Raw genomic sequence first — 12,842 nt, 5'->3', positions numbered from 1 at the left:
ATTTTGGCTTTCTTTTTACAACCACTTGAAAAAGAGTTGCTCTTCCATCTGAGAGGAAACTGTCAATAACTCTCAGGTAGCAGATGCACCTAAAATGCTTCTGGCTGTTCCTTCCACAGCAGTCATTCCACTAAGAACATGAAGCAGCTTTGACAAGATATGTACAAGATTTGTAGGATAGTTTAAAGTTTTACAGCAATTTTGTAATTTATGTTCCTCTATATTTTAATTGTACATCACCCAGAGTAGTGATCTCGCTAGATGGGTGGTGTATAAAGCAAATGAATGAATAACTGAATGACCCAGTTGCTGTAGGATAAAAGGAAATTATGGAGAAAATGAGGAGAACATTAAGGCAGTTATGACTAATCAATTGCAAGCATCTCAAAGAGATTAAAAATGTAGGAGCTGGCACAGAATCACTTAGATAATCAATTTACAAATGAGAGAAGATGATCTAAGTTCTTAGAATTACACACAATTTAGGGTCAGTCTAGGTTTTAAAAGGAAAATATATTTTCTCCTGCTTTCTCTTTTTCAAGTGTATTCTTAGAGATACATTCTTCAACAAAAATGCTGGCAGATTAAGCCTATGTTTACCTTTAAATGATCAACAACCAAACAGAGAAAGCTGTGATTTACATTTTGAATAGCAATGCATCACCTTAGTGGAGAAGACGGTGATCAGATGGCCTAGGAGTCCTCAGGATGCAGTGCTTCAATTGCAGTACTGCAGGTACTGTAAAAGGTGTGCTCATGACTTGCATTCAGATTCAGCAGATTCAGGTGGCCGGCTCAAGGCTGGCTCAGTCTTCCATGCTTTCGGGGTTGGTAAACTGAGTACTCAGCTCGCTGCAGTGGCAACTGCTCAGAGAGTGCTTTCCGTGTTATGGGGTAGTATATAAGCAGCACACTTTGCTGTGTTCCCTGTCCATCTTTTCTCTAGTGGCTGAATGGTGAGCAGCCTCAAGCCTTCCTCCCTGTCTTCCCTCCCTGTTTGCTATCTGATAAATTCTTAATCTTGTCCATCAGAAACTGAACAGAGACTTCTTGTATTGAAAGCACCATCTGTACAATCGGTGCTGGAAGGTGTGAATATTGATGAAATTAAAGAGGTTAATATTGATCTTTGTCCTATAGATGTGAAATGATTGCCATAATGCCACTCTGTACCTGTGCAAGAGGTATAATATTATGTTGTATTACTGACTAGTGCAACTAGTGTACACTATGACTAGACTCTCATTTAATTGGCTAAAAGGAAAGGTCCTTTAAAATGCTTTATCTAAAGAAACTACCAATTTATTTTTTCTTGAATAATTATATTAAGATATACTGTTAGTAACTTTGGACTTTTATCTATATAGGTAATATAAGTCTTAAACTAGAAATTTTTCATGTTAAATACAATACTGTAATAGAAATCGCTGAGTGAAAGATAAATATATGTATATTGCAATATACTCTACGTGTTTAAGATTAAATTTCAGATAATGTATTATGTTAATCACTTTAAATTAGAAAGGCTTCTACTGAATTTAATACCTGATTGATTTGATTTGATTTGATTTGAAATATATATGCGTATATATACATATATATACAGAGTGGAGAATATTGTATAATATGGTTTAAAGATGTTAGTAGGGCAATATGGTTTATGTAGTCAGGACTATATATTGGATATGATTGTATGGAAAACACCTCCCTGCATATTTGATTTTGTATGTTTTGTATGTCTGTCTGTGAGATATAATAAAATAAAATAAAATAAAAATAAAATTAAATTTGTGGTGCGGGGTAAGATTAGATAATGTTGAAGATGGCTGAGATTCTATGCGGATAAGTACTTGTGATGTGGAATGGCGGCTCTAGTTTCATGATAACTTATATTACATAGTCTTCATGATTAGTAGTCTATTGCCTAAACACAGAACAGAAAGGAAATTGTGTGTCTTTTCAATGCTCTGGCAGACTTCCTGTTGTGTGATCAGCTGTGTCCCATCCTGTAACCACTGCGAGAAAGGACAAATAACAAGGAGATCTCAGAATCTCTCTCTCTCTCTCTCTCTCTCTCTCTCTCTCTGTGTGTGTGTGTGTGTGTGTGTGTGTGTGTGTGTGTGTGTGTGTTTACTGGATTGGCTCTCAGTGCAGCACTTTGCCAATGACAGCTGTCAAGCTCCACAGTAGCAGTGATGAATTGGAAGCATCCACTACCAATATTGGCAATGAAACACAATGAAATGTATAATATTTCTTGGAAATAATTTTTAAGAAACTGCATACTTTTGACCATTACTCCATCTTGTAATCCAGCAATCAACCAAGAAAGTTAGCCTTAGAAATATTAGGGTGAGTGAGGTGCTCTTACTCTTTAGAACGTATGGGATTATTCTTCAGAAATATCTCTCTGTGCTTATTTAGTATAATAAAACATGTCTTCATTACACCGCACCATTTTGGTAATTTAATCTTGAATATATTCCAGAATAGGAATCTGAAATTTATTATTTCTGTTGTCACCTGATATCTTTCTCCTTTCACAAAAGTCTGGGACAAATTATCACATAAAATAGCTAATATGATAGTATTAGCATTATTGGTACAGGGCTTGGGTTAACGTCTTACAACACATTATTAATGAACAATTCTTAATAATTTTTAAAAATATCCTTTTAAAAAAACAGCAGAAAAATGGCCAGACTCTCCCCAAAAGATCCTTAAAATATCATTTCAGTAAGTAATGTTATTTATTTACTCTCCAATAAAACATGTTAGAACAAAGGGAAACAAATTAATGTCATGTGTTATAATAACTTCTAGTTCTGCTTCTTTGTACCATTCACTTATTTGAAAATTATGTTTAACTTCCCCCCTTTTTTGTTGTTGCTGTAATTAGTCTTGCTGACACTAAGTTTGTAATTAGTTCTTTTTGTGTCCATCCCCATTGATCATTCTCAAATATAGATAAAACCACCATTTTGGGGCATGTTTCCACACTGATACATGATATTTCATTGATTTCATTAAATACCATCTTCCAACATTTCAAAATGAAATATTTACACCATACAGTATATGAAAATAAGTACCAATATCTTGACCACATCTCCAACATAATGTACAATATTTGGAGCCAATAGAATTCAGTTTTGCAGGTGTTAAATACTGACTCCAAATTATTGTATAACAATTTTGGTTTATCGTCATGGACATACTCTTTAAAATTCCTTTATTCTGTATATTCTTCCACACCATGGTACGCATTTCTTTACCAAAATCAGCTTCCCATATTGTTTTTAGACTATGTTGTTGGCCTTTTACCTCTATCAATAGTTTATAAATGTTGCCTATTATGACTTTTATTTTTTTAAATCGTCTTCCTCTTTCTCTTCTGATCTATTATTTCTTCCAGTGTTATCATCTTTGCACATTTATTAATTTTCCCCAATCTCTTGTCCTTTGTTTCAGTTGTATCACATTAAACCATGATGAATATACTATCACCTTCCAAACTCAACCTCATTTGTTCTCTACTAGACATCTTTTCTGTCTAATCTTTTAATATAATAATGTTTTTTTTTCTTTAATGGTTTCACGAACCCCTCTTTCAAATTTTGTGGAAATCTCTCTAACTAGTCAACTTTCAACTCAATAACCTTTCTGTGGCTATAAGTATATCTCTAGTTAGGCAACCTTGGGATTCCCCACCCCCCAAATTGCTATGTGGTACAAGCTATTCAGTTCAACCTAGTATTTCAATTTATTTGGAAGTGGCCTAGCTTGATTAGGTACATGACTTGTCACCAGGATCCAGTAACACAGTGGTCCCCAACCTTGGGCCTCCAGATGTTCTTGGACTACAACTCCCAGAAGCCTTCACCACCACCTCTGCTGGCCAGGATTTCTGGGAGTTGAAGTCCAAGAACATCTGGAGGCCCAAGGTTGGGGACCACTGCAGTAACAAACCTGCTGTCTTACTGTAGCTTGAGTATAACATGGCTTTGTACTTTCTCTGGAATAGATCTGCATCCCTTGGATATTCTCTCTGAAGTGCTTCCCATGAATGGGGCAAAGAGTGGGATACGAATGATTCAAATCCAAGGTGCTCGTGGCTTCCACTTCTCTGCATTACGCCCTCGCTTCCTCAGTTTCCCAGCATCGCGGATTTTCATTTATTGTGATCTCTTCCCAGAGGAATTTTCCATTGTGTTCACCATGAAAGCTTTCCACATGCAATCCAAGGTAAGAGTGTGGTGGATTTCATAGTGGAGGAGGAGGACATACACACTGATGAAGCCATTGCTGGTGAATTTAGTACTTACATTGATTTGGGAAACTTTTTATGTGTCTCACATTATGAACTGTACTGGGATCCATATATATGAATATCTGGAGTTAATTTGCAATGATATTAGCCATGTACTGATACAACTGGGCAAACAGAAAGCAAAAAAGGCAACCTATTAATCCATTCACATGCTGATCCTCTCTTCACATGACAACTTTCTTCCCACAGGTGTAAGTAGATAAAGGCTGCAATCCTATACACACCTGGGTGAGTAACATTGAATTCAATGGCGCTTACTGCTGTTTAGAAATGTATAGGATTGCACTGCATAAGAGAGCGATTCACCATGTGATCTATGCTTCAGTGAACAGGGTATATTGGGACCAATTGCATTTAATCCCTGAACAGTCTGATCATCTGCAATCACCAAGAATTAGGAAAAGTAAATAAAACAAAAAACAAAAAAGGAAAAAAAGGAAAAAAGGCTGTCCTTAGCATTAGGCATTGTGAGGCAGGTAGTTCAGTTGAGATATATGTAACAGCAATGCACCCAGGGACAGAAACTGTGCCCACTAAGCAGGGCAGCTCTGTTATTAAGTGAAGTGAGGCAGCAGTTCAGATAGCAGATCATCATTTATGTTTTTCTTGCTCTGGGAAGGTCCATGCCATTCTGATGAGCTGCTGCTGCATAGCCTTCCAGTCCCTCTTCCCAAATGTTTGGCCCAGAGGGACGCCATAAGCAGTAAGGCCTAGAAAATGGCCTGTGGTATTACAGATGATTTTCTAGGTCACCCCTCTCACAGAACCTGACTCTGCGTAACCTGTTGATTCTGATTTTTTTTAATTGCCAAAATAAATTTTTAAAAGGCAAAAATCCCCTAAAGGCTTTCCTATTCATTTATTACATTTTTAAAAGAATGAGTAAAAATCATTTGTTGTGTGGAGAAAGTTAACAGTCGATTGTTATTTACAGGAATAATATCATTATGCCCTCACTACTTCAAAAAAATGGAATGGGCAGTGTTAACATTTGTTACTTGCAAAGTATTATTTCCAAGCCTTGAGCCCATTACATCCACAAATAGTGTTCTAAAATAAATCCTGTTCCCTGCTGCCCCCACAAACATTTTGGGATTAATCTGTTTTTAATATAATCTCAGCAAGTCACAAGCTAGTGGTCAAGGATGTTGAAATGAACCGTTGAAGCTAATGCACTTATTTATGTTTTCAGAGAAATGAGTACATCTTTACGGTTTTGGAGGAAAACAGTGACTCCCTGCTGCTTGGACTCCGATATTCCTGGAATAAACTCCATTTCCTTTTCTGGAGCAGAGAGCTCTCTAATGGCTGGGAGACCCGGGTCACTTTCCGAGATGTTTTTCTGGCAGATAATCAGTGGCACACTCTGGTACTGGCAGTATCCAGAGGCTCCTTCTCACTCACTGTGGACTGCAGCATCCCCACAGATGTGTACGTGAAGCACATACAGTTCAGGGGTAATTTTACTACCACCACTATCCCTGGGATGGGGCTGTGTGGGATCTAGCACCCTCCAGAAATGGGAACTCTGAAAGCTTTGGTCAATGGGCAAGAGTCCCTCTCACATAAAGAGCAAAGGTTTCCCTCAGAAAATGCAGTAAAACCACCAACCTCTTCCACATCCAAACAGAATCCTGGCAGGGCCTTATAATCTAGTCAGGCTTTTGAGGGGCTTCTCACTAGCAATCCGAATGTGCTGTGCAGCTAGCTTGTCTTTTTCTCTTTAATGGATATGCTCCAGTTGGGAAAAAAGATGGACAAAGCTCGGTAAAAAACAAGGGGGGTTAGGTGTGGAAAACAATTGTAAAATTGTAAATTGACTAAACTCTTGTAAAAAATAATAATGAAAGAGGTGGGGCAATGATGTGATGAAACCCTCACCTGAACACATTCCAAGACTGAGAGTGTCATTACACCTCTGACAGTGAGTAACCAAAGAAGTCAAAGTGCAACATCACACAGGACCCCTCCATCTTTCATGGCAGGCAAGGAGAATAGGTGATTTATTTACATTTAAGGAAGCATTTTTTAAAAAAACAGTGTTTGTTGTGAAGGACAAATACATGCAAGTACTGCACTGAGGGGGCTGCCCCTAAGAAGTCTTCTTTTAACACTTGCATTGAGAAGCATCTTGTCGTTGAAGTAATATTACTGTGGTAACCAATACAGTACAGGGAAGGAGATTGCAGGCATTTCCAGAGATTGGGAAGAAGGAAGCGCCACAGCAGAGTAAGACCTAGCAGTTTGCTGAAGCATTTGTAGGTTTCTGAAGCTTAGCTCAGCTGAAAACCTTCCACAGACAGTTCATGTGTACCTCTGCTATTAATCTAACCATAAAGTAGGCTACAGCTCCCAGCATTCCAAATCATTGGCAGTGTAGGTTAGGGTTGCTGGGATTTGCAGTCCAAGAGCATCTGGAAGGCTGTACTTTGTACATCCCTGTTTAACTGTTTCTTTGTCTGTGCTGTTAGTCATGATGGTGATGACTGTAGCCGATCAGATTCACATATGCTCTCATTTTCATCTACTTTAGGATTATGGATGCTGTTTTCCCCACATCCTTAACTGTGAGAGGATCTCGCTTTTATGTAGGAAGCAGGAGAAGGAGGAAAGGTTTCTTTACAGTGAGTATCATTTTTGATATTTGACTTTGTTGAGGAGGTTATTCTACCTGTTCAGCAAACAATGACTAGATTCTGCTGGATTATCAATTTTATACCACTTTATTGTCCTGGCTTCCTCCAAGCACTCTTGAGAACTGTGGTGTGGTAGGGGTGCAAATAACTCCTATTTAGAGATCTGAGAAATAGAGTTCACAAGACAGCCTGGGAAAGGTGGAAATTATATTATGCCAGTTTAATCAAGGGTGAGCAACTTCCTGAAGCTCATGGTGCCATAGGTACTGGGTGGCTGGCTTGGGGGCACATGCATACACAGCTGCAAGTCACCATGTGGTCCTCACAACCGTCACACACCCCTTGCTCTATGTTCCTGACAATCAAATCACACACTACCAGAAGCCCCCTTTCCCCATCCCCACGAGTATCCTCAATGCAACTGGATACGGGCCCATCAGCTGAAGAAGGGGTCCCCCCCAGGGGGTGGTTTCGCTCTTGTCCAGATTGACATCCTTCAGCCTGGAGACTTCAAATCCCAGCAGCTGAGGAGCTGCTTGTCTAAAGGTGAGACGATGCCTGAAGCTCTCTGGAAGTCTTACTGCGCCCCCTCACTCTTTGACTCTGCTTCTTCCGGTCCACAAACAAGACCTCAAGGGAGGAAACCCATTCCCTGAGTTCCTGGAGCTCCTTACAATGAGGATACACCCATGACTTTTGCCCAAGAGGCATATAGTCGTACATATGACACTTGGTGCAAAACACAGGATAGCCCTCAACCCACTGCTGTCTGTCTGGCTCCATGCTCGTATTTGTTTAGAGCTTTCCAAACCTCCTCTTGAGGGAAGTGACAGGCAGTATCTGCGGCCCTGGCTTCCTTGCCCTGCTGCTGAACTCGCACAGCTGGTAAACTCGCTATGTCTTCTTATCCTGCACTTCATTGCAGGAGGCACTCATATATTGAAAAACAGTGTATCAAGTAACAATGGCAGAAAAATAAAAATTCTGAGTGGTAAAAACTAGAAGTAATTGTTATAGATTAAAATCAACTGGCACACTGGGAGACTTGACTAAGAAGTGAAGTATTTGCTTGATGTTAAAGAATATTAAAGTCAGTGCCAGGCAAGCTTCTCAGGGGAAGCTTGTAGCATGTCAGGTGCCAGAAGAACTACAAAAGCCCTCTGTTTGGTAATTACTTCAAAAGAATGGGAAACATAGAAGAAGGGATGCATGTGGAAGATGGCCCTCTCTTAGTTCGTTTTGAAGCTGACAATAGGTAAGATAATTATTGATTTAATACTGGAAAATGTGCACTATTTGGTTCTTAGGCAACTTGGAAACAGTGAGCTGAAGCTCTCCAGAACTGGGAATTCTGATTCAGATATAATTCTGTTTTCTCACCTAGTAAAACTGTTTTCATGCCACCAGGTTCTTTTTGCCTAAGAAAACACACCTCATGACAAAATGCTTCACCTTCTTTCAGTGTTAGCTTGCAAAGTATGCCTTTTTGTGACACTTAAAGAGCAACAACCTTTCGTTAAACATCAGGAACCTCTCATTTTCTTTTTAAACATGTTTCACTGGAAAGTTTGCTGACTCAATCTTAATTAGCTCAAATCGCTGAGGTTTGGCTGAGCTGCCATTACGTTCGTCGAGGCAGAGCTGAATCCAAATAACTCCCAGGCTGGAGATGCTGGAAATTTGTGCCAGCATAGAGATAGTAACTCTGGGCTAAGAGGGATCTGGTTCTGGCTTAGATTTGGTTTAGATCTGATACCAGCCACCACAAGAGGTGGTGCCAGCACAAGAGGCTTCTGCCTATTTGAAACCCACTACGTTTAGCATATCTCTGAGTTTGGATTGCTCAGACAGAGCAATTTCAGTAACAGGTAGAGCTAAGAGGAAAAGAAAAAGACATTAGATGAAGTCATTTATACCAATTTTCATCTTGCATTTACTGATGATTTATTAAATTGAATTCATGACAAAACAGCCTGCAGCATACATCACGAACTTAAATACAGTGAAAAGCTAAACTATTTGCACCGAGGGTGATGGGTGTGGGCTCAGGATGGGTGGCCAGATAAGGTGTATTATGGGAGTGCTAGAATTGGCTCTGAGGAGAGAATAGGAAGATGTGGGTTAGGAAATCATTTCTAAGATACTATTAATTTCAGAGAGACTCCACAGCAGGAAGGAATCAGGTTACATACCCCAAAGTTCTATGGTGTTTTTCTAGGTCAATGAGAGTTGTGGGGAAAATAACCACTATACTCTATTTACTCCTGGACACACCACATACTGTACATATAGGAACACTATTTTGGAAGATCAGGAGACATCATGTCCACCTTGTTCTGTTTTAGACTACAACTGATCAGTCTTCAGAAAATGTAGAAATTTGTGTTAATTATGTTAGCAAAGTGTGTCAGACTAGTAACTGGAGCTTCTGGCTATGAGCTGGAGTAATCATTCAGGATGTTCATGATAAGAAGGATTTTTTTAAATTGTTCCAAGAAATCCATTCAGTATTAAACAAGTTTTTAAAAACCTAGAGTTGATTATTGAATCCCCTAGAGCTGGCTTCTTTTTATGCAAGTATGCTGAAGACCAAGATGAAAGCACCCTCATGGCTGGACAAATTATTTCTTTGAAGAAGGGGGGACATGGTCTAACAGAGCAGCATTCTGCAAATGGTCCACTTATAGAAAATCAGGATTGCCCAAGAGCCCAATCCCATCTTGACATTTACCTCTGTATCATCCCCTTCCCCATTCTAACCAGGCAATGGTAATGGATGAACAACAGCTGCATGGCCATATTCTCCTCACCTGAAGACCACAGCAACAGAAAACCACTTTCTTCGTTCATCCATCTCATGTATGATTTTCAAGTTTTTAGAGTTAGCTGTCATATGGCCTCCCAATAATCTCTTCTTTAGGTTAAAACATACCCAGTTTCTTCACATTTTCCTCATAAGACTTGGTTTCCAGGCTCCTCACCACTTCTTTTTTTTTTTTGCCCTGCTCTGAACATACCTTCTATGGGCTCATCCATATGATGTGTGTGGCACAGATGGAGCCAAGTTGGAACAGTGATCCCTTTTCCTCATAGATGTGGAACCCCTCACTCCAGACCTTTGCGCCCATTTCACACTGTTTCCTTGAATGTAATCCTGATTTTCATAATTTTAATTTCCACACACATATCCCCTCTCTTCCTCTTCCCACCCAGAAACTCTTAGGATATGGAGTAGGAAGTCTGGAAGGCCATTGCATGCAGTGGTTAGAGTGTTGGAACATGACATAGGAAATCCAGGCTCAAGTTTTCCCTGAGACATGAAGCTTTGTGGTGGTTGACCTTGGGCCAGTCACTTTTAATTTACAGGGATAAGGAATAAGGAAAGAGAGTCAGAGAATCCTATACCTCAGTCTTAAGCTTGGAGGAAATACAGGATGCAATGCAACAAATAAGCAAGTAAATACATTTGGAGTAGATAACATTCAGTCATATATACAGACCATAAACACTTTCTTCCACTCAGATCTCTTCTCTGATGCTTGTTTTTTCCTCTATGATGTATCTTATTTGTACATTTAATACTCTGCTTTCCCCCAAAGTGATTTAAAAGAATATAAGAAAACAACTATTGAAGCAGATAAAAATGCACCAAATTACAATATTCAACCCCTTTTCTTTCTTTCTTTCTTTCTTTCTTTCTTTCTTTCTTTCTTTCTTTCTTTCTTTATTTATTTATTTATTTATTTATTTATTTATTTATTTATTTATTTATTTATATGCCATCCCATTAATGCACAGGACTATTCTGGGTGGTTTACATAAAACAAAAAAATGAATAAAATGCCTGAAAGATCGGCAGGACCCTGATGGCGCAAGGCATTGGAGAGGAGGAGCAGGAGAGGAAAAGTCAAAAGAGGCTGCTTTTGAAGGTCTCTTGAAACAAAAGCATCTTCAGCAGCCTCTTAAAACCAGGAAAGGAGCATATTAAGCATATTACAGCTTGAAACTACTGAAGAGAAATCACTTACAAACCATATAAAAACCCAAGCAGTTATATACTAAAAGCCGCAAAAGAAAGATCTTTGATTGAAGGACCACATGGATGGGGACAGCCTGGTTTGTCATGGTAGGGAGCACCAAAGAGCGAGACCAGCTAGCAAAATAACCTGTCTCTTCTGTCCTCATTAAGCATGTCTGTGAGGGTGGCTAGATGGAGACCTTATGTATACAACAAGTTCCTTAGGTTAAGGGAATAAGGGTATTTTCTTTGTATCTGAACCTGCCTTTTCAGTTCTCAGCAGCTTCGACACTGCCTAGCTGGACAGGTCAGTGAGCTATGAAGTACAGTACTGAGAAGTCAGAAGTTTGATTCCCCACTGTGTAGGAGAAGAGCCAACCTGTGTGGCCATGGGCAAGCTACACAGAGCGCGCCTATAAAAAGGGAACAGTAAACCACTTCAGAGTACTCTGTAACTAGAAAAACCTGGGAAGGATTGTCATAAATTCAAAATGACTCAATGGCATGTAATAATTATTATTGCTTCCACATTCTCTGGTTATAGTTAATTCCCACCACATTCTCTGGTTTTAGTTAATTCCCACCAAACTAAGAGTACATGTATTACAGAAGTAAAGTATATCAACTGGAATTAATATGAAAGTAAATTAGGGCTGTTCTCGTTAGGTAGTGTGAGGAGAGTACCTCAGACAGCAGATGCTATGGGCAGAGAAGTGGTAGGGAGGCGCTGGAGTAAGAGGAGCGTTTTCTCCATGCACCAAACCCTTCTGTCCCCATGTACAGCTAGAACTAAAGTAAAATTGAACTGCCAGTTTGACTGATTTCTGTACGTTGAACAGTGGAAGTGTTTTTCCCTCAGCCTGCAAATTGTCTTGAGCCAGCCCTGGCGTCAACTCCTGTTGTTTGAAAACATTCTTGCAAATTCAATCTAATGTCAGTTGTTTCTTGATGGCCTAAAATTCTGGTCCATGAAATGGTTTAGAGCCACATCTGCACTGTAAGATAATAATTTGGCCACACTCTGTCAAAAAGATCAGGCTAGCAGAAATGAAATTGCTACTTCCTTTCCTCAGTATTTCTTGAATATTGCCCTCTATGTGTACACTAATAGCATAACAATAATTAACAATAGTTCATATCATAATAATATGCTATCATATTTGTTTAGCCATCATGAATTTATTTGCAAAGAATACAGGGAAGTGCAGATACAGGACTTCATTTATTGAAGATTGAGACCTGGATCCTGATTGCTTACCCTCAGAATCTATTTTTAGTGATGATTTTCAGCCTATAAACACATGGAGGAATCAGATTTGGGTGCCTATGATCATGTGAAGAGTAGTTCCACGATTAGTTTCAATCCACCTTACCAGGGTGCAACTACACAGTGAAGGAAATGAGAATTCACGTACATTCACTAGATGTGAAATCACACCTGTGATTTTGGGTCTCCCTGAGTCTGTTAACATCAACTGGAGACACAGGGAGAGAAGAGGAAAGTCTTGACTGTAGCTTTTTGTAGCTCTATTAAAGGCCTGTAGGAGGTGTGGTTACAAGGGAACTTACCAATAAACAGTAAACAAGCCTTCCCTCCTCTTGTTTCTACCTCCCATTAGCTTTTTTTCTTGTGTTCCTAGCACTGGCACCAAGATGTTTTAAAAAGAAGAGTCTTGCCTGTAATCATTATTTCAATATGTTACAGAGAAGCACCCTTTTAAACTCTGGAGCAGTCTCCAGTTGATAATGTCTTTTTATTTTCTTTGTATATAGCAGCTAAATGCTTTTGGAAATCACGATAGGGGCTATAGTCAGCCCTGTGAGTTTTGCTACTCTCAAACAAAAGAAGGAGAGAGAG

General features: G+C 39.3%; 1 protein-coding gene across 1 annotated transcript in view; it reads left to right on the top strand.

Moving 5' to 3' along the window:
* TSPEAR (thrombospondin type laminin G domain and EAR repeats) overlaps positions 1-12,842 on the top strand; it is a 50,218-nt gene that overhangs the window by 8,435 nt on the left and 28,941 nt on the right. Inside the window, exons 2-4 of the mRNA XM_020787354.3 lie at positions 4,025-4,245; positions 5,523-5,761; positions 6,864-6,954. Of these exons, the coding sequence (XP_020643013.1) occupies positions 4,025-4,245; positions 5,523-5,761; positions 6,864-6,954 (551 nt within the window). The remainder of the gene's footprint in view (positions 1-4,024; positions 4,246-5,522; positions 5,762-6,863; positions 6,955-12,842) is intronic.

The sequence above is a fragment of the Pogona vitticeps genome, chromosome 3 (genome assembly GCF_051106095.1).
Source record: "Pogona vitticeps strain Pit_001003342236 chromosome 3, PviZW2.1, whole genome shotgun sequence".
In the NCBI taxonomy this organism is placed as follows: Eukaryota; Metazoa; Chordata; class Lepidosauria; order Squamata; family Agamidae; genus Pogona; species Pogona vitticeps.
This window is presented reverse-complemented; position numbering and strand designations above follow the sequence as displayed.